The sequence below is a fragment of the Agelaius tricolor genome, unplaced genomic scaffold, assembly GCF_023055355.1.
Source record: "Agelaius tricolor isolate 1412-34295 unplaced genomic scaffold, bAgeTri1.0.p SCAF_6, whole genome shotgun sequence".
In the NCBI taxonomy this organism is placed as follows: Eukaryota; Metazoa; Chordata; class Aves; order Passeriformes; family Icteridae; genus Agelaius; species Agelaius tricolor.
This window is the reverse complement of record NW_027269266.1, coordinates 39,685,201-39,708,157: the sequence shown is the minus strand read 5'-3', so window position 1 is coordinate 39,708,157 and position 22,957 is coordinate 39,685,201. Positions and strand designations below refer to the sequence as shown.

The 22,957-nt window shown below is 38.5% G+C and overlaps 1 protein-coding gene across 2 annotated transcripts in view; it reads left to right on the top strand.

Annotated features, from left to right (window-relative positions):
• The window catches only part of OSBPL10 (oxysterol binding protein like 10), a 113,335-nt gene that overhangs the window by 63,886 nt on the left and 26,492 nt on the right, over positions 1-22,957 (top strand). For both annotated transcript variants that reach the window (XM_071429428.1, XM_071429427.1), the window contains exon 6: positions 8,287-8,447. In XM_071429428.1, the coding sequence (XP_071285529.1) occupies positions 8,287-8,447 (161 nt within the window). The remainder of the gene's footprint in view (positions 1-8,286; positions 8,448-22,957) is intronic.

The window sequence follows — 22,957 nt, the reverse complement described above, 5'->3', positions numbered from 1 at the left end:
AAAAGAGGTGGTCCCGAGTTTTCTCAGAGAAATTGGTCCTGAAGACAGCTACAAAAAAAAAAAAAAAAAAAGGGGAATGGGGAAGAGGTATATATAAACCTACATTCTTAATGGCAGTGTGGAACCAGCTTGGTTGTTTTGGTTTGCCCCCCTTCTTTTTTATTTTTAATAGATTTCAATCTCAATACAGATTTGTTTGATAAAAATAATGCTATGCGATACTACAGTGAAAATAATATTTCTAGTTTTCTGCATGGAAGGATGCTGCTGAGGTGGTTTTATTTTGGTCTGTGATTTTCTTTGAGTCTGGAAAGAGTTCTCCATGCTTTAAGCAAAAAAGAAATGTGGCAAGTTTTATAAGCCTAAAATGTCAGTGTGATACTACAGTGAGCTCTGCAGGCATGTGCCTCTCAGTCCCCATGTACGTCAGTTTTTCCAATTCACCCAGTTATGGATCTGTCCATACTACTGGAAGTTGGACCTTGAGCTTTCTGGAAGGGTGGTTAGCATTTTCCCATAACTGCACTGCCAAGTTTTAAGAACAAGAGCAGGTGTTGATGTAAGAGAAGCAGCAGCAGCAGAACTCTGGGTACAGGGTGGCTTTTTGTGTTTCCTTTGGGTGCTTCCAAAACAATCCCCCTCAACCTGCCCTTACTTGCAGTAGGTTCACTGCAGGGCAGGACATGCCCTCAAGGCTGCTGAGATGGCACACTGGGACAGCCTCTGAAGCATTCCCATTGTGAGGAGAATAGAAATGGGAGAGGGTTAGTTGGGAAGCAGGAAAATGATACGAAAGTGGTTCTTGGAATAAACAATATTAAACTTTTTGACACCTGTCCTATGGTATGTGCTGACTTTCCCATATCCAGATGCTGATTGGTTTCATAAAGGAACATGATTTTTTAAAAATTGCCATTTTCTTGTAGAAAATGCAAACCTCTCTTGCACTTACCTAAGTAGTAATAATAAAGTGGATTAAATTAAATTATTTAATATAACTTTATTTCAGAAAATTATGGTTTGAAACACAGATGAAAAGCATCCTTCAAAGAAAAGTTACTTTCTAGTTTCAAGGTCCCTGAAGGTTGTTTTTAATCTTGATGTGATCTAAGTGAACTGTCAAGAGATAGATGCCTTGAGGTGTACATATCCTTGACTCTGTGTCCACATAATCTTCTGTTAAATCAGGCTTTGTTTTGACTTGATAATGTTTTTTGAGGATCTATGGACAGGAAGAGAGAAAAGCAAGCAAAGCATTAGTAATTACTTAAAGGGAATCACCTTTTTTTTTTTTAAAGGAAAGTCATGACTATGAAATACTGAATTATAAAATTTAATAATTGTTTTTATTTGTTCTTCCTAAGACTGTAAACTTGCATGAGAATCCTTTCAGGAATCAAAATTCTATAGCAGTGGTTCACACCAGCGTCTTTGGTGTAACTGTGAGAACTTGAATGCAAGCAGTTAATTCTTCAGTGTGTGGCTGGGTTTATTCTTTGGTGTGGAAGTAAAAAAAAGAAAGTACTAAGAAGGGAACTAAAAGCTGCTGAAATATTTAGTCTCTTCTTCCTGACTGAAATGATTTTTTTTCCCTAGGCCTTATTATGCAACACAGTTGCCTGAAAGAACCTGGCCTACAAGTCTTGATTACTGATTTTCCTACACACTTAATCTTTTCCAGGAGTACTTTGATAGACTTAATGTTTGTGCTGAGTTGGTAGAGTTTCAGAGTCATCAAAGCTGCATAAGCTCATACCTATTCAGAATAAAGCCTTTAAGTAATCCCCTAGCAAACTAATTCTGAGAGATGATCTAGTTCATTTTGATTGTGTCCTCCAGGTGAATTCTTTTAATTTTATACCCAGCAGCTACAATAGAAAATGACCTTTTCTGTCACTGTCAGGTGAACATGACATTGGTTAGTTTAAAAACCATGTGCTCCCGTGGTAGGAATTCTCAAACACCTTGCTTGTGAGATGTCCTGTGCAATTTATTGCTGAATGCTTCCATCCCAGTGCTGTCTCATTACCTGCTGTGTGGTGTAAAGATGCTAGTGGGCATTGTGGGGCAGAATGCATAGACAGAGACAAGATAGAAATTTATTTATTATTTAAATAAATTTAAATTATTTAAATTCATTATTCATTATTTATTATTTATTTTCTTCTTTCACTATTTATTTTCTTGCTTCTAGCCTACAGTTCATGAAAGCAATCCAGTCCAGGCAGGCAACAGTCTTCCTTGTGTGAGTGTGAGAAATACTCAGTTGCTTACCTTGGGTAAATTGAACCTACCCCTGAGTTTGCTTTCCTTCAGCATCCAAAGCTTTCACTATTATGCCATAAAGAGAGAGAACTGCCTTAAAAGTAGATGTATGTCTACTTAATCTGTACCTTTCCTTGTGTCCTTGGGGTCTTTATACCCGATTGTGCAAGTTTTGTGACTTCCCTGGAGGTCTTGCAGTCTTACTGCCTCTAAAGCAAAGACTTAAAAGTGGCTGAGAGTTTCTGACCAAGTACTTATGGAATGTTCTCATGAAGATTAATGAAATAGTCACTATTTTAAACAGACACTGACATTTATTGTTTTAGACAAGGAAAAAAAAGTGTCTTCTTTCTTTTGATGTAAATATTTTTGTTGCTTTGTTTTCCAGTAATTAGAGTAGAAAGAAATTAGCATTCACTTTAGTAAAATCTTGTCCAGAATTTAAAATTATCTTGGTCATGACTTAAAATATTTTTATGGCATCCTTTCTAATAGAATAGTTTAGGATGACATGATTTTTCCATTTCATGTTTCTCACGAATTGTTGGTCTAAGACCTCAAGCCTACAAGCAGACATGAAGATTAAACTGAAGTCTTCAATCTTGTCTTGAAAGCTAGTCAATGTTTTTTTTTTTTTTATTTCTACTCTGAAGCTTTATGGAAGGGTTTTTGTGATTGTCTGTTTTGGGAGTAAATTAATAAGAACAGTCACTGAAGGAAAATCCTATCTGTGTTTCTACTCTTAAGTAAAATTAATGCAAAAATAATTTCTCGCTGTCATTATTAAAGGTATGTGGATTGATCATTGGCTAAATTTTTGTAATTTTTATTTACTTTAATTGAAAAATATGCCAGAGAAGGGTATTATTAGCTGAAAGTGTTGGTTATATATACTGTAAATTGAGGATGAGAGATTGTATCTCTACAAGTTTCTTTGTGTTTGGGAATGACATTTTTTTTTGTAGGATGGTGGAAAATGTCAAGGCCTTTCTTTTTGTCTGAGAATGTCACCACTTAGGTACATCAAAAGTGCCTTCTGACAGGCTTGAGTTTATTTGGCGTGCAGACAAGGAGCAGGCACCTTTGAAAATAAAAATGTGGAGAAGGAACTTTTGTCTTCATTTCTAACTTTAGAAGTTCTAGTGTTATTTTTTTCCAGCTCTGTTTACAGCGTTTGGCAGAGGAGTATCTCCAGAGCCTGCTGACTGCAATTGTTAACATTTTTCTCTCCCAGACTGCGAACAGAGCAAACTTGAATGTTTGTTTTAATTTAGCTCTACCAGCGTATGTTGTGTTTTAGATCTGGGTTTTTTTTTTAAATTTATTCTGGTGTTTTGGCGGACAGAATCCTCTCCTGTAGTAGCAGCCCGCACAGATCAATCCGTTCGTTTAATCTGCATTTCACTTTGGCCATTCATTTACTGAATAAAACATCTTCCCAACAGGAATTCCCTCCTATATTTTTCTATCTCTCCCTTGCCCACTTTTCCAAACTGTAGAACGTTTCATTTTGCTTAAGATTTTTTAAAAACAAACACCAAACTCATCCTTACTATTGATTTTCTGCAATTCACTTTAATGTGCAAACGCTGCTGATTTTGGGTCCCATGGAAACAAATGGATCAGAGATTATTCTGGAGTTGGGGGCAGGATATACTTGAGCTTTTTATTCTCTATTGTCTCCTTTTTGGAGAAAATAAATGGATAGGAAGGACAAAATCTAGATGCTTTCAATTTGTTGAAAAATGACTCCTAGGAATTCTCCTGCAGCTGATGACAAGAAAGAAAAATGAGTAGAAAAGTAAGTCCTTGTTTGTGCTTAAATGCATGTGGAGAGGGAAGAGTGAGGAAAGAAAACAGGAGTACAAATTCTTTGTTACTGGTGTACTTTACTAAAGTTGGCTTGGTCAGTTCGTTTTCCCTTAATTGCACCATCCCCAGCCTTGCTTCTGTCAAGAATAACCAGAACAGTTTGCTGTTCTATCTAAAGGCTAATACATTATTCCTTACATGTTCTTCTTTCATTGGAAGATAACATTATTTTCTAGTCTCCACACAACATTAGCAAATGCAGTCTCACGTGAAAAGCAGATGTGCAGCTGCCATTTGCTGTTGCTGGTTCAGTGTGCTGTAGGGATTCAGCAGAGAGACCAAGCTGTCACATCCATCCCTGGCAGGGGAAGGAATCCAAGTCTAATATTGGTTTCTCCTCAAGGCCTGCCACTGCACTGGTAGGGGATATTTGTTAGAGTATATTTACTCATGACATATTTAAAATATGTCATTAAAATGTTATAAATAAATGTTAGTTTACAATTGTGTCAGGGAAAAAAGGCAGAGTTTTTGTTTGTAGTCTCCCAGGCAAGACCAGAGGACTTCAAATTAGAAACATTTTGTTGTGGAATTGATATGTTAAGCATATTTCATGCATCAATTATCATGCAAAAGTGAGTTTGAAGGTACATCAGGTACCCAGAAAATCGAAACCAGCAAAAGAAAATTATCAACATTGCTTAACTGAAAAATCTCCTGTAAACCTTCTGTTTGGAGAGAATTCCACCCACTCCTGCAGTGTGCACCTGTAGAAGGGAAAGATGTTTCTCCTGAGGGCATTTGTGTGATACAACCTATTGTGCCCTCTAAAATAGATGTTGTGAACGGCAGCATTGCTGTGGGGAAAGGATAAATAGGTTGTGTCTGGATGCTGTGCTTAGGTACAGGTGTTCTCATGTGCCTTGTCTGCTGCACGTTCATCACAGTGGAAGCTGCTGTTGAGGGGAAATGGGAAGGAAGCTCATTTTTGGGTATGTTCTAGAAGAACTCCTGTTTTGTGTATACATATGCTCTGAAGTTTCAGAGGAATCAGACTTGGGTTTTCACTCCTGGAACTACAGAACTGACACAGTGCAGCTAGAAAAGATCTGTCTGATTTTACTAGTTGTTTATTTGGTACGTCCTTTCTACTTTTTGCATTGTTTACTGCAGAAACAGATGTTTTGTTTTAATTAGTGTAGTGCTTGGCGTAGTCTTAAAGCAAGTAGTAAAGTAGTTATGTAGCTGTCAATGTTTTTATATAATTTGTGACTGCCTTTCTGGAGAATTCCTTTAGAGTTCTGAAATGTATCAAAATAGATTAGAATTTACCTTTCTGTCAGCTGTCTTTGGCTGTGACTGAGAACAGAGAAAAAATGTGGCTTAAGAAAACCCAAACCAATGACAGCAGCTTTTTCCTATTCTTATCCAACTCAGAAGAAGATAAACTTTCTCATATTATGTTTAATTTATATATATATTTAAAGTGTTTATAAGAACAGGGATTGAACTAGTGATAGAAATTTTTGAGTCCCATAAAGTGGCAAAGATGGCAACTCCATTAGAGCGGATCAAATTATTTACAGATGGCAGCTCAAACTGTGGACAGTAAATTCCAGTAAAACAGCTGGATTAGATATGGCACACATAACAGCTATACCTGTACTTTTTTGTGATAAGAGTAATTTGTACTAGTGCAGATGAGAACATTTTGGGTGTTTGAAAAACTGAAGAAAACTTGAAAAACTGTCCAGAAAAGTTTTGGAAAATTGATAATACGAGTAAAGTAGGAGCCATATTGTTGTGGCCTTTCACTTTCTACACAGAGATTGTATTCTAACCTGAGTTGATTTTAAGATAATTTCTGATGAGTTCTCTTATCAGAGATTGTTTTTGCCTGAAACATGAGCTGCTGTATTAGATATATGGCAAGTCCCTTGGGAGGATATGAGAATGCTGACATCTCAGAGTAAGATCTGTAGATTCAAGTCATCACAGGTTCACTAATGGCGCTTTGAAAGGCGGGATTTTTTTTTCAATTTATTCGGAGAGATACTGTTTATTTGTTTAGATTTCTGAGCTGTGTGACTTAATATCTTTCCCTGCATATTTCTCTTTGGCAAAGTACTCAAATTCCAGATGCACAGTTTAACAAAACAATTTTTCTTATATGCAAAAGTGTTGAGGAAATTAATGTGCTTTAATATCTTTTGCACTGTAACTCTTGGCATCCTGTTGGTGTTGGCTTGGTCATAGTGTATTTTTAAGATCTGTTTAAAATTTGATTAGGCTGACAAGATTTGTTCTTTTGTGAGGGTAGCATTGCCCTTGATACCGGAGAGAAAACATGCTTGCCTAGTTCTAACAGTTTCTATTTCTCTTAGAGACTCTAAAATGTGCAGAGAAATACAAAGGTCTTTTTACAACGTGTTTGCACTGAAGACGAAAACTAGTATAATTCTTTTAAAAATATGTTTGTGATGATGAAGTAAATGTTCACACTTTAAAATTTCCCCTGAAGTGAGGTACTTCTTCATGTGGGAGTTTTTTTATTGTGCTTATTTACATAAACTAGATTTAAAAAAATCAAAAATTACTGTTTACAGTGAAGGCCAAATAGATTGTTTGTGCAGAGAGAAAATGGATAGCCCAAGGAAATGATGGGATGACATATTTTTAAAGATTGGCATAAAGAGAAGTCAGTTCAATTTTTTTTTAGTGTCTCTGTAATAGGAAAATAGCAACAGTAATCCATTATTCAGCTTCTTTGACAGAGAGAAACAGAAAACTAGATCGAGATGTGTTATTGCAAAATAATGAAGACTGAGAAATAATTTGACAGCAGAGCCATGGAAATGTTCTTCCTTTGGCAAGAGGAATTTTGTGTAAATGTCTGAAATACACATTTTAAAAGAAGGCTGGATTTTTTTTTTCCCTGTTGGTTACTCAGATCTTTGAAAATAATTTTTTTTAAATTACTTGCTTATGCTTTCCTCACAATTTCTTCAGCAAAAGATGGCGCCACAAAAGCACCGTAAGCAAAGTAGATCTGAACTCCTGCCATGTCTTCATAACTTAGTGCTGTTTTAGATGAGAGGAATGTTCTGTAACTGTTTTGTCTCTAGCATTTGGTAAGAGTTCAGTCAGCTATGGGATTTGTGGCCCATTTTTTAATAATGGAAGTGCTACTATAACACTGTGCAGCATAGCCTCTCCAGATCTAAGCATTTACTTCACTTAGGAGGCAATCTCTGGTAACCCTGGTCATGTGGAGAGGAGAAAGTGCATGTTCTTTAATGTACTTTGTGTTGCTTTGCATCATCTTAAAAATTTGTCAGTGCTGAGAGGAAATCCTCCCTGTGGCACTAATTGTATATTCATATATAAATTAAGGTAATGAGTGAAGAGCTATGATTTTCTTATCCATATCTCTATGTTTTACAGCAGTGTGTAATTAATGGCTGAAATTATAAGTCCTGTGCTGAGGGCTAGTAATTTGACTGTTGAGACTATGTTTTAGAGCACTTAGGGAGGAACAGCTGTGCACTTGCCTTAGCTGATTGTACTTTCTGTCATGGCATCCTTAAATACAGACCCATCCAGGAAATCAAGTGCCCCCAGAAATAAGGGCTGTTCCGATGCCAAGTTTCGTTTGATTCATATTTAATGTGTATCTTTCTAATGAGACCTCTTTTAAACTGTGGTCTTGGTACCAGTAAAGCATTTTAGAAGAAACTTTTAGTAGTGCAGGCAGAAATAAAATACAGCTGCTAGGCTTAAAACTTTGATTTCAGGCAGAAGAAATTGAGAGTTTAGTTGGATAACTTCATAGCTATGAAGATAGTGGGTGGAGAATTCTTGCTTAATTTCCAAGGTATGCCAGATTTCTATACAGTCATATATTATTATACATTATACATTCAGGTGGTAGGGCTAACATTCATTGACTTAAAAAAAATATCACAGATAAGTTTGCCTATAAGATACTTACTCTGGTTATTTAGGGTGTTTCTTGCTTCCAAAGGCAGGAATATAATTTGAGATACTGCATAAGCTAGTTCAGAAAGTACAAGATCATTTTTTACTGAAGTAAAGCTGTACATGGAAGCAGAGAAGAGATACAACTCATTTAGATCAGTAGAATGGTGAGGTGAATGGAGGAAATCTGTAATCTTTCTTTTGTAAGCTGATACCTATTTTTTGCTTCAGATGGTATCCTGGGATGGCCCGGGCCCAAGTCGCACTCCACAGAGGAACTGAAAAATGGTGCCCTCAGCTCCTTATCATCTGCTAGTGCCAACATTACCTGGGCAAGTACCATAGTACCATCTGCAGCCCAGGATGCACAGGCACTACAGCCAAACACTGAGGTAAGAGTGCTTGGTCTCTGCAGAGACCTCTGTTGGTTAGATGCAAACCATGTGTGATGGTGGATACTTTCACTGATAAATTATTGTATTTTGTCTGGATAATGTGCTCTTTGTTTGAAGTTGTGAAAATGCTAAGTTTCATGCAACAGTGCACTCCAAAAACTTGAAAAATTTGTTGATGATATTGTTCTGTGCTTTTACTTCTCTGAGGTGCTCAGATCAGCAAACTTTGGCAAGTGTAAAATGTCTTTCCTAATCTTAAAAGCAATCAACAGATTGTCAATACATATTTCTGTCCTCTGATGTAAATAAAAGCTATTTATTTATTTTTCATTCTGGTGAGGTAGACAGGAGACGCTACTTGCTTGCTACTTGCTCTTCCATGTTGCTGTTTCCTCCTGGGCATCTCTTGAGTATAGTTGACTGTTCTTTGATTTGAAAAATGATGTTTTTCCTGATCCCTTTTCCTGTTAAGTGATTATGGGCAGAACTTGTCCACATCATTCTGCGTCAGCCAGCTGATTTGTGCTTTCGTGGCATTTACTTGGTAAAGGGCAGTTCTGAAGCATCCACTCTTTGAGGAGACTCACAGCTGTGTATCAGCCATCTCATGCACTGAAAATCTCTCATCATGACAAACTTCTGCAGCTTCTGCTGTCTGCTTCAGTAACCAGTCCTGCCCACAAGGAAAACACTTCACTCTGAGACCCTAGAGATTATAGGGCACCTGGAGCACATGAGACTTGGAGAACTGGAACAAAGATTTTGAAAGAACTGAAGAAACTAGTGAATGCTCTGGGCAATTGGAATAGCTTAAATTAAATGACATCACTTTAAACAAAATATGTAATGGCTGGAGACATCAATAAAGCTGTTTTTCTTGTTCTTTTGTAGTATGTTGAATTGAATGTAGTTCAAAAAAGAATTCACAGACAAACCAATTTTTTTTTTTTAACATGTCCTTTTGGTCCTCTGTCCTTAGAAAGGAATTTTGAATTCTGTTACTACTAGTGTCCATTTACCAAAATGTTTAAATTACCTGTAATTACTTTCTATTAGGAAGTTGTATAGTTTCTTTTATCAGATAAGTCAAGTGTACTTTTTACAGTGTGTTTTTAAGAAAAGAGGCTATTTAAGAGTATTGTTTTGGGAGTTACTACTTACTTGAAGCACTGAAATCTGTTTCATTAGGATTTTTTTAGTTTTTGTTGATATTCTTTTTTATTCTTGATCATCCACTAAAGCCAAATGGGATGTGGAAGCATGAGCTTTGCAGCAAGAACATAAAGAGCAGCAGCTGATTTTACTCACATTGAGATATCATTTTGCAGTTGAGTTGAGACATTTATGACATGTTTTAAATTACGATATTTTTTTATGAGTCCAATCCCTTCCTGTTCATTTGCTGATGAGAGACACTGAGTTGTGTGCGTGGGTTGAGGTACTGCTTTGCTTGTGGAACTCATGATTTCTTGAAGAGGGAGTGCCCTTGAAGAGGGGAAACAAGAAAGTGTAGCACTGTTTCTAGTGCAGAATCCTCAGTGCTTTGTGGGCAATCTTCCTGAAGGCAGCAACCTGCATTTGGACGCCCTGAGGCATTAGCCATTAAAAAAGAAGAAAAAGAGGTGGGGGCAGAAAGAGTAAGATTTTTAAGTTACAAAAAGGTCAGCTCAAGATGGTGTTTTTGGTAGAAACAGGAGGTAGAAGTTTGTGGATTGGTGCAACAAGAAGCTGCTGGAATCAGGCATGCAATTTTTGTTATGTAGTAGTACAGCTTAATGAGCAGGAATTTGGTTTTGCTCCGAGGAAGTGGCTTAATCCAGGATTCATTCCTGGAAGTTCTTTAGAAACCTGCATCTTCTCTTACACAAGTCTGTGTGTGATGCTGAGATTGATATCGTTGGCTCTGAGTTTGAAGGTTTTTTTAAAAATGTAGCTGATGCATTTTTCAGTTTTGATCATTTTGCTAAACTTTTTTTCTGAGAAACTTAGCAGTTACTCTGGTAAGAATGCTATCTGAGCCAGGTAGTCACCCAGGAGATGATGTCTGGCCTGCCCAAAGTTATCAAATATGTTTGATTTGCCACAATTAATTTCCCACATCTCTGTGCAAGATGTAATCATATTTTTAAATATATTGTGGCTTTGTGTGTCCAAGGCAAGCGCCTAGATCTGGCACTGAGTAGGCACTTTAATTTCAGAGGTATAAAAGCACTGACTGTGCTAATTATTTAACATGTATAATAATATATAAAAGCAAATGAAAATCATCACTTGTTTGTAGTCCAGATACTTTGTTGTTAGTAAGTGATGACAGTAGCAGAGAATGAGAAAATGCTTCTAGATGGCATTACCTGACATTTTGCTGACACTGAATGCCCTGATTTCTTTTTTTTTATTTATGTGATAGCTTCTTTTAGAAGAAAAGAGGAATCCACTAGTGTAATTCAAATGAAGCTTATTTCTCTTAATGATTTTCTTTTTAAGAAAACCCAACTAGGCACTAGATAATCTTGGTTTCTTGAAGAAGCTGCTGGGATATTAATGGGGCTCAACTTTCCAAATATACCTGCCAGAAGAAATAAGCCTTGCTTTTACAGAAGTTATGAGATGAGAGTGCTAGTTTCTGTATCAGTGCTATCAAAATTAATTCCACTCTCTTCTTTGACTGGTCTAGATTAAAAAAAAAATAAAAATTCTGTAATTTCATGGTATAACCTCTATCTGTTCGTCAGAAACAGAAGCTATACCCCAAAGGAATGGAAAAGAGCTTTTTGACTAACTCTGTGTAATATAGTAGATGGACCAACCAAAAAATTGTGAATTGACCTCTAGTCTGAACTAGAAAATGCCATTAAATGGCTAACCTTGAGGAGCAGCAGACTCAGCTGCTTATATTATGGAGTGTTATTTATAAGGCAAAGGTAGTTTTAGGAATGTGGATGAGCAGTGATTTTAAGAAGAGAACCAAGATGTTGTGTTGGGGCAGAGGGGGTTATGGGTGAGTGCTGAGGAATCTCTCCCATCCAGCTGCCTGCCAGTGGCAGCAGTTTCCTGGCAGCATGACCGAGTGGCTGAGTGTGTTTAGTGCTAACTGTGCTAATTCTCAGCACGGCATTCAGACACTTTGCAGCTGTGCATCAGGTGGCATCATTATAATAATGATTTTAGGGACAGGTTTTTATATGTTTATGAAGAAGTGTGTGGATCTTTACAATTCTCTGAACAACAAGGTTCATCTAATGCCATTTTCTTTGAGTACTTAAGCATTCTTGAGGAATGTAGAAAGACCATAGGTAACTAAAGTAAAACTTTTCTTTTTGGTTTGTTGTACTGTCAGGGTTTCAGGAATGCAGAGTTTCTTCTCTGGTGAAATAAGGTAGAAGCTAAAGATTATCCTCTTTAGATAATATGTTGGTGTTTACTTGCTTTGGTTTATTTAGGGTGTTTCCTGCTTCTTAATGCAGGGGTATAATTTGAGGTAATGCTTAAACTAGTTCAGAAAAGAAAAGATTTTGTGACAGAGATTATTTTCTTGAGTCTTCCTTGCCTGTTATTCTTTTAGAGTTGTGATATGCATGATACAGCATGAAGTTAAAGCCTATTATCTTTACTGAAAGAAATAACATCTGAGACTGAATTCCCAGATCAAGCAATTTTGTCTCTTATTTGCCATATTGGTTTTAATGTTTTATAAGTCTCTAACTTTTAGTTAGTGGTTTTGTTTTTTTTGGTTTTTTTTTTTTTTTTTTTCTGTCCACCTGAAAGATCAGATGGAAGGGATAAGGGTTGAGCTGCACAGAACTATCCTCAATCTAGTGATAATTGATGTAAAATGCTCCTGTGCATCCCCTAGTGAAGGACTTTTTGGCATAAGTTGTGTTATAATTTCAAGGTAATTTTTAGGGTTTTTCCTTAAAGAAGAACAGAACCAATCCGGTGTGAAATGTGCCAGAGGTACATTCTTGAGACCTCTGATGTGAACTTGGTCTCTTTCCAAGCTGCCATAAATGGGACCCTGCTTTCTTCATTTAAGGTTTAATAATTTTGGAATTCTTTTCAAGAAATACTGACATTAATTAGTTCGAATCTCATAGTAAATTCAGTTGTAATAAACTCGATGCCAAAGTAGAATAAAGGTGTGAATCACTTTCATGGGTGAACTATTGCAGTTCAACTAATTGTCATTTTGGGTGTCAGAATTCCTCCTCTGAGCTGACAAAGAGTGACTGCAGGCCAAATACTTCTCCTGACAGCTAAATACAAATAGGTAACAGGCTGTTATTTTTGTGGGGTCTGAAAGGGAAGGAATAATTTTCTTTGGATCTAATAGTTCTGTTAAGAATTACTAAAAAAAAATGTTCTGTAGCTAGATCTGCAATATAGTCCTCTTCATGTGATTTTTATGCCTTAAAATGCCATGCCAGCTGATTCTTCCCATCCTGTGGATCTGGTATCTGTGCTGTTTCTCTGCTTTCCTATCCCTAACTTTCCCTTGCCTGTGAGCATGAGCAGCTGTATGCCTGCTCCAAATGGAAGTGTCTTTTTAATGAGATTGAAGTTGGAGCTCTGTAGGATTGAGCCTTTAGCTCTGATTATCTAACTGCTAAAGCAGGTTTTAATTGTGATAGTGATTGCAAGGGCAGTCAAGTCCAGGTTATTAAAGATATTTTGGTCCCCTGGATGATCTGAACCTTGTTTTCGACTGTAACAGAACTGTTCTATTTGGAAGAGTTACTGAATTGTTTAATGTTATAAGTTGATGTATTTTTTTTTCCCATTTCTTCAGGTGATAGTTTTTTTCAAGCTGTAATTTGTTTTTTATCTGTATGTAAGTATATATCCTAATATGACTTTAGAGCTATTACAGAATGTATTAGAGATACTAAGAAATAATTTAAAAGATGCTCATGCAATTTTAGACACTCAGCTGGATAAAAGAAATGATTTCTAATTCAATATTACCTTTATTTATCTGTGTCTCAGCAGATGTGCCCAGGTCTGTGGATTGTTTCCTGGTATAATTTGTTTCTAGTGTTTCCTAATTCCTTTTTGTACTTGACAGAAATGTGTATAATTGATATTGGGAGATGCCATGAACATACAGTGCTAGCCACAAGTGCAGTAATGGAAGAACAACAGGTCAGGAGGGGAAAGTAATGTTTGCAGTAGTACTGATGGTTCCCTTTCACTGTTTAGTACAGACATTACAGGGTTTCTCAGTGTGCTCTGCTCTTTGTCCTCTGCATGATTAAGTACTTTTCAGGCTGAAGAGCACAGTGAATGGTCTGTAATGATTTAGCTAAATTAATCTCTAGGCAAAGATGGTACCAGTTAATCCATTCACTATGCAGACCATCTAAAAAATGAAATCTGAGATAATCAATTGAAGGTATATTTAAGGATAATCAAGGGAATGTATATTTAAGGATTAAATGTACAATTAGACTAAAAGTAGAATTAAATGACCCTAAGCCTGCTACAGCAGCACTGACAATGACTAAGATAATCTAGCCAATTTTTATTTTTTTTTTTGCTAGCTTTCTGGAATAGCTACTGTGTCAGCAGGCAGTCCTCCAGTAAATCTGTTTATGGAAATAATTAATACAAATTTTATCACCAGCCAAACCCACTGCATATTATTGAATCACTTCCACCTCTAAAATGCATGTGTTCCAGCTGCTATCTATATATTTGAGAGTAATACTCTGTGTAAGAAAACCCTTTTTCCAAATCTGCTTCTAATTTGAATAAACATGAGGTTCTGATTCATGTGGCATTCCATAATTACTAGTGAAAAGTCAGCAAAATCTAATCATCAGAGTATAAAGAACTTGGGTTCCCTTGCAGTAAGGCTTAAAAATTACCTTTAAGTGGATCAGTTGCATACTCTATTCAGCATAAAACCCGTGCCCCTTGCTAAAGGAACTCCAAAGTCAATGTTAATTTTATTTCAGGATTGTGTGCTGGTTTGTTATGTGCCAGTTAATTTGCTTTGTGCTATCAGTTTTATTTCTTAGTACGTGTATATATTTGGCTTGGTGATACTGCCCGTTAGAAATCTTACCCATCTCATTAAGACTATCAATTCCTTAGTAGACCTTACTAAGTTGCTCAACTCTCTTACAGGGAGAGTTTGTCTCAGGTTGACATTGCTTTATCTTGCTTAGTGAATCATCTAGACTGGCTTCAGCTGTTCTGTCTGGTTTTGCTAGAAAAAAACCTGGGGTTTTCAGCTTGTGGTGATGAACAGTAGTGGTTCTTTATTTGAAAAGCACAGAATGTGGAAATAAATCCCAGCTGTGATAACAGAATTGAATTCTAAAATTTGTCCCAGAGGAGGAGTTGGAAGGAGCAGGTGAAAAAGGCAGAACTCTTCTACATTAACAGAGAATTTTCAATTTGAGATGGACCAAGCGATTGATTCATCAGACTGAGAACAATTCTTAGAAGCTTTTCAAGCAGAGAGTTCCACTGGCCTCAAGGAGTTAGACATATAAAAGAAGACAATCTTCTAGGCCTAATTTGTTTCACATACACATTAAATGTTCTCCTGCTATGATTAATAATGATTCAGTTTTCTTTTGAAAGACTTAAGGATTTTTGTTTGGGTTTTTTCAGTTGTGTGTGTTTATCAACAATGTGAATGTGTATGGTGGATGAGCAATGAAATTGCAGGAAGAGTCAGGGTGGTTTAATAAATGTGTTGTCTTGGGGCAAGACTGTTAATACTGCTTGGATTAACATGTCTTTACCATTTCTGTCCTTTTACAAATATGCTGACATGTGATACTGCGCACAAGAAATAGCACTGTGAGAACTGGATTTACATATAGATTGGTATTGCAGGACCAGATGATTGTAAAGGTTAAATTTGTAGTTGTCCATCTTTTTGTGCCCTCTTTGCATATGTGAGTGGTGTATTATTGACTAATGTGGCAGTACTTTTCTGCAGTAAATTTGCTTAGCCAGCATACAAAGCGACATAAAAGAGAATTACAGCTGGCTGAATGACTTCAGCTCTGTTACTGCCTAACTTTTCACTTACTGGGCATAGCAGGCAGAATCATAATGGAATCATAGGGTGCTCTAGCTTGAAAGGGACCTCCAGAGGTCCTGCAGCTCAGCACTGTGAGAGCAGCACTAATCAGGTCAGCTTGTCCAGTCCTGAACACCTCCCACAGTGGGGGTCCCACGGCCTCTCTGCAGAAAATCTTGCAATTCTCTAGGGAATTATGCCAATGGGAGCTAAGGGTTGTTTGCTAAGGAAAGGTATCATACTCAGTGTGCTGTACTGTCTGGTGAGCAGCAAAAAGGACCTGCTGGGGCCCCTACCAGAACGTGTTTGTCCTCCCCTTCTTCATGGGGTTAGGAGGCCTGAAGAACCTACTACTTCAGGTTCCTCCCCAAGGCTCTCATTCTAGAGAGGATGCCTTGTAGTACAGGGAGGTATCTAAAGGGTAGCTTTCTGCCAGCCTTTCCCCCATGCTACTCTCCTGCACTGAGCTGCAGCTCAGTGCAGTCTTTTGTCTTCAGCTCCCCAAAAGTTATAACCATGCAACTTGCAGACCCCTTGGAGTGTCTGAAGTGCTGCTTGGCAGTGGCTGGAATCTGTCCTGCTGCATGCTGTGGTTTGTAAGCTTTGTACACTTACTTTGGATACTCTATTTGTTGCCATTTGCTTCTAGAAAAATTAATTAGTGAAATAAAATTGAATATGTTTGAGGAAATTGTTCTTCACTAGTACCTGCATTGCATTAAGTATAGGTTTTGTTAAAATTGTTTATGCTGTGATACCCTCTAAATTACAGTTGTGATTTATGCCAGCTTTCAAGGTTTTTTTGCTTTAATTTAGGACAAGTCCATGGGGCTTTTCTCTTCATGCATTTTGTTTCATAGTCTCATGTTACTATTCCTTTCTGATGATACCAGTGATGAAATATGTTTATTCCCAGTTCTTACTGAATTTATGCAATACTGCAAAGTAGGATTTAGGATTCAGATTGAACAATTCTGTACTTCAGTGGCCCTCATTTCATGAAAGGTGCTCACAAGCATGTGTGGACTGGTACTGATACTTAATCTTTCCCTTAGAGTCTGTGCTTGTCTGCTTTTCAGCCTGTTTTCAGAACTGACTACCTTAGGTTTATGAAAATTGATTTTTGCAAGAGGAATTGTTTTATGAAGAAAATATGAACATGTGGGGGAAAAGTTGTCCGATAAACATTATTTGGTGCATAACAGGATTACAGTGCTGTAGGAAACTCAAATGAGGAACTCTGTTTAACAGGATGTTTAGTCACTGATAGATTCTTTATTTTTAAACATAATCACTTTCAGAGATAGCTTATTTTTTCTGAATGATTGCACAGGCTATACTGCAATGTAAACATAGATGTTCTTTGTTTCATGTTACATGCACTTGCTCCTATCCTTTAAGCAAGAAACCAGTTCTTTTTCTTCTGAAATCTCTTATTGTCTGGTCCTCATCACTGCTTCATTATGTTCAGCCCTAAATATAGTCAGAGGTCGTAGTAAAACACATCTGCAGTGTGGGAAAAGGAAGCTTTCTGAGCTTGTTCTTTAATGATGGAAAGACTTCTGTTCCCAGAGATACTCCTGCAAAACATTAACAAAAAGGCATTAGTGCAGTTCTCTAAGAGGGTAGTATCTGGATAATGTGCTTGTCTCCAGATGCCTTGCAGATTGTTTTTGTTGAGAAGGAAAAAGATTGCAGACCTATTTGTCACCTAAGGTAGAGGTTTTGTGATTGTTTTCTTTGCTTGCTTTGTCTGTGTGTCAGCCTGTCCGTGCAGTGTTAGTGTCAAGATTCATTTCTGCTTTGCTTGCTTGCTTTGCTTGCTTGCAGTGAGGGGATATCTCCTGAAGAAGGATAGGTTTCTCTTGGTTCAGTAGATGTCTCTGCTATTACATGCTGTATCCAATTAATCTTGTGTGATAGACAGATTGCCACACTTTTGATCCTTGCACTTGTCCCTAGCTGAGAGATTTTCTGAACATCAAGTGTGTTTAGCATATTCAGTGAAAAACAACCCCAAGCAACAAACCACAAAATGTATACAAATTATCCATACACACAAAAAAGAGGTGTTTTAATCATTGATGGTCCTTTGAAGAATTTTATTTTCTCTGAAGACCTGAAATACCAAACACAAATAACAAATATGGCAAGAAATTAATTTCTGGGCACTCTGTAAACATTCTTCCCTGATGTAAACTTTCTCTACTAAATAAGACCTGATTTGACCTATTAGTGCTGAATGATGTATCCACAGTTACATAAATGCTTTGGCCCCATGCTGTCAGAGCAGAAACTCAGATACAGCAGTTACTTACTTATTCAGATAGATATGGCTGGATTATTTTTCTTGTCATATGTAGCTTAGGTAAGTAGAAAATCTGCCTATTATGGCATTTTTCCTTTGTTATATGAAGGAGAAAGTAACTGTCTTGCTGATTGGTTCTCTATGTAGATAACAAAAAGAGAGTGGTGTTCTTGCTTGCCATGGTGATGGTGTGTGTAAGTTATAGTGTATTCACTTTTTCATTGTAAAATCCTTCTCATTTGATTCTCATCCTCTATTGCTTGCTTCAATATTTTAAAAGTTAACTTTAATTTTGGTTCATCATTATTAGAGCTAAGCTCTAATGGCAGAATGCTGGAAGTGTGACTGTGGGTGTGTGATTTGGGGTTTGAAGGGGGTGGATTCCCCCTTGAGGTAGACTTTTTCTGCATTAGAGGAAACAGTTTCTATGAAATACTCTGAGTAAATTTTAAAAAATGCAGCTGAACTGAGCCTGCCTATTTTGCTACCTTTAAGAAAACTTTTTCAGGATGAAAGGAAGGTGTACACAGGTAATAAGTTTTGCTCTCTAAATTCACCATTTAAAATCTGCTATGCTTCTGGGCTCATTGTGTGGCTTTGAAAACATCAAACCTGAACACTGGAAGCCTTTGAAAGTCACTAACTTTGGTATCCTGGTGCCAGCATTACAGTGGGCATATGGGATGTCAGTGTGTTTGAGGTTTTATCCTTGATCTGCTCATTCTTTGCAGTGATCAGTCACAGATGCCACCAGAAGCAAAGCATAAATAAGACTACAGTAAGATGGAGGGAGGCCAGGGCTCAAGCAATGACCTGACTTCACCACCACTTTTCCAGCTCCATTTTTTGCCTTTCTCTGCTTACACTGTGTGGTGGTAAACATTGAGAATAGTATTTTCAAGATTATTTTTTTATTTTAACTGCTCTTGAAGAGTAGAACATTTTATATAAAGAGATCAGGAGTTTGTTCGATATTAAAAAGTTACTGCCTTATAGTTAAGATTAGGCTTGATAATCTGTAAATGACAATGCATTTGGAAGTTAGAGAAAAAGTGAGTGGATGAGGATGATTTCAGGAATCAGTCTTCACAGTGGGTAGCAAATGTGTTTCAAGACTTTATTTCAAGATTTAGGTTTAGTTTCTATTAAATTCAGTTTTCTATATGGGCATAATTCCTCCTTTCAAAACCTATAGTGGGTTTGTGTGGCAAGATTTTGGTATTGGGGGCCTACAGGGGTGGTTTCTGTGAGAAGCTGCTGGAAGCTTCCTCTGTGTTTGACAGAGCCAATGCCAGCTGGCTCCAGGAATGACCTGCTGCGGGCTGAGGCTGAGCCCATCAGTGATGGTTGTAGTGCCTCTGGGATAACTGAGTTATGAAGGGAGAAAAAATGGAACCCTGCAGAGCAGCAGCAGAGAGAGGAGTGAGGATGTGAGAGAAGCAGCTGCAGACACCACAATCAGTGAAGAAGGAGGGGAAGGACATAAAACAGTCCAGCTGCCAGAGCAGACATTCTTCTGCAGCCTGTGGTGTGGACCATGGTGGGTCAGGCTCTCCCTCTGCAGCCCATGGAGGACCACAGTGAAGCAGATACCTGCCCACAGCCCCCTGAGGACTCTGTGCTGGCTGGGGCAGGGACCCTGTGGAAGCTTATGCTGGAGTAGATTCCTTGTAGGATCTGGATTTATGGATCTGTGCAGAGAAAAGGCCAATCCTACCAGAGCAGGTTTTCTGGTAGGATTTGTGGCCCTGTGGGGGACCCATGCTGGAGCAGGCTGTGCCTGAAGGACTGTAGCATGTGGAAGGGACCCATGGACGTGCAGTTTGTGAAGAACTGCAGCCCATGGGAAGGACTCACATTGATGAAGTTTGTGGCTGACTGTCGCCGTTGGGAGGGAGTCTGTGCTGGAGCAAGGGAAGAGTCTGGATCACAGTTCCCTTCAGGCAAGGTGTGAAGTACTGACTGCAACTCCCGTTCCCTGTCTCCCTGCCCCACTGTGGGGAAGTTGGTAGGCAGTAGTAAAGCTAAACCTAGGAAGAAGTGGTGGGAGGATGGTGTTCAAGATTTGTTTTTATTTTCTCATTACCCTACTCATACTTGATTGGTAATAAATTGAACTAATTTTCCTAAATCAAGTCTGTGTTAGCCATGAGGTAATGGGTGAGTGATTTCTTCCTGTCCTTAACTCAACCCGTGAGCCTTCTATGGTATTTCTCTCTCTGCACAGCTGAGAAAGGGAGTGAAGGAGTGCTTTTGGTGGGCATCTGGCTCCTAGCCAGGGACAGCCCACGACAACCAGTAGCATGACAATATGCTAGTCTGTATGTAAATGCTTTAATAAGTTCAACTTACAGCACAAGCTACATTTGATCACTGCTAATAAGGGATGCGTACAGTAAGCTTTCATGCTTTTCTGCCAGGTGCATGCTACAATAAGTGCAATTAAATGTGGGGTGCCCAGTGGAAGAAGACAAGTGAAGTTAGTGCAGTTATGTCACTTCTGATCTGGTGACAAGCCCTGCAAGAAGCTAACAGCTCATTATATGCTACTACTTTGGGGTGTTCTTACTGTATGTGCTTTACAAAAAGAATTCTAACTTTAGTATTGAAACCGGTGAAAATCTTACGGGGCCCATTTCTTGCATTAGTGTAAATGTGCTAAAGCTCCCTGACCTTACGGAGTTATATTTAATCTTACACCCACGGAAAACCTGCTTGCAAGCTTTTGAGTTACACAAATGGAAGTGTAAATGATGCTTGCAAACCTATGCTATTACTGAAGGCAATCTGAAAATCAAAATGAGGCCCTTAACTTTTATATCCAGTAATAGGGACCAAAGATAATTAGAGGACTAGGTGGAAAATACGACAATCCTTGTCTAGTTTGAGAATGCTAATTCTGTTTAATATTTCTTCTAACTTACTCCATCTTCCTCTTGATGCAGAGGTGTTTTCTAAATAGGGGCTTTTTAACAATCTTTTGCATTTTTTTGAACATAGAAGGACTTAAAGAATACTTCCCTTGGAATATTACAAAATGGTATGTTTTTATCTGGATGTTTCAAGTTCCTAAGATTCATCTTCTTGCTCCTGACTACAGTCCTTTTTATAGTACATAAAAATGTTTTCATGCCTAAATGAAGATTCTTAGAATACTTTTTTGTAATTATATGAAGAATATGAGGTCCTCAGTGTGTCCCTGAGATACGTGTCCCTGATATCTCAGGATATACACTGTCTCTGCTTACTGTCATGGTGGAGAAAAGGCTGAGTTTCTCTATGCCTTCTTTACCTTGGCCTTTACTGGTAACAGACTTTGAGATCAGAGGGAAAATGTGGAGGTAGACAGACCCTTCATGGAGGGGGAACAGCATATGGAGCTGTATATGTGCGGCACTTAAGCTGCACATATACAGCTCCAGGGTCTCTAACAGATTATGGAATTTGGGAGAGGTTTGTGTAGACTAGAGGAAAGTGAATGTCATTAATTTTTTAAAAAAGGGCAAGAAGGGACTCTCTGGGTGTTCTGGTAACATCTGGGATCCTGCAGGTTTTTCAGCCTTTCCTCAGACCCTGGGAAGGTGGTGGAGCATCTAACCCTGGAAGGTATCTCCAAACACATAAAGGACAAGAGGACAATTAGAAGTAGTCTTAATGGACTTACAAAGGGAAAATCATGCTTAACCAGCATGATTCCCCTCACAATGATAGTGACTAGCTTGGTGCTTATGGGGAGGGCAGTGGATGTTGTTTGCTTTAATGTTGATAAGGCTTTTGACGCTGTCTTCCTGAACATCCTCACAGAACAACTCAGCCCAGAGGGTTGTGATCAGTGGTACAAGGTCCAGTTGGAGGACACTCACTAGTGGTGTACCTCAGGGGTCCATACTGGGACTGGCACTGTTCCACATCTTCATTAATGACCTGGATGATGATGCAGAGTGCACTCCTGAGAAGTTTGTAGGTGATGAAAAACCTGGAAGGAGTGGCTGATGAGCCAGGGGATTGTGCTGCCATAGAGAGAGAGATCTTGGCAGTCTGGACACAGAGGAGTCTCTTAAAGATAAGCTCAGGGAAGTGCCAATTCCTGTTATCTGGAGAATATTTGAGAGTAAACTCTTGCACCAGTACAGGCTGGAAGCCATCTGGTTGGAAAGCAGTTCTGCAAAGATCTTGGGGGACAGCAAGCTGACCATGGACCAACAAAAATGTTTTTGTGTGCCCAGCAGCTTCCTGGGCTGCATTAGGAAGAGTGTTGCCATCAGGTTGAGATCCTTCCCCTCTACTTGGCAGAGGTGAGGCCACATCTGCAGTGTTGTGTGCAGTTCGGGGCTCCCCAGTGCAAGAGGGGCATGGACTTAATGGGGTACGTCCAGCACAGGCCCCAGAGATGAGAAAGGCTCTGGAGCATCCTTCCCATGAGGAGGGTCTGAGGGAGCTGGGACTGTCCAGCCTGCAGAAGAGAAGGCTCAGGGCTATCTTATCAATATACATGAATACCTCATGGGAGTGAAGAACAGGGAGACAGGTTTTTCTCAATAGTGCCCAGTGACAAAACAAGAGCCAGTGGAAGTGAATCTGAACACCAGCAAATGCACTTCTGTTGTGGAGAGCATTGAACACTGGCGTGGGTTGCCCAGAGAAGTTGTGGAGTCTCCATCCTTGGAGATAATCAAAACTTAGCTGGGCAACTGGTTCTACATGCACTTGCTTGAGCAGGTAAAGGACAAGAAGATACCAAGAAGTCTGTTCTAACCTAAATGAGACTCTGATTCTGTGTGTTCCTTTCTTCCCCTCAAAAATCTAACCAAGACGAGACCCAGGTCATTCTTGAATGTATTGTTGCACTGTATGGTTTGTGAAGTATGTTGGAAAATGAAGTTCTGAGCTGTATATCTGTATTAATTACCTAACAGTTAATTTCCAGCACAGCAGTTAATTTGAAAAATTAACTTGTGGAAGAAGCTGTAGAAGGACAGAGACACATTTGCCCTTTCACAGAAATATAGCTTTTGACTCTGTGATTCTATCCCAGGCTTGTCAGTGTGCTTTTTCCTAAAAGCATTTTTGTAAAATGCAGAATGTTTCCTTCAGAAACTATTTCTTACCTTTACAGATTTCATCTGTTAAAAAAGAATCAGCATGTTTTCTGTTGGAGACTGC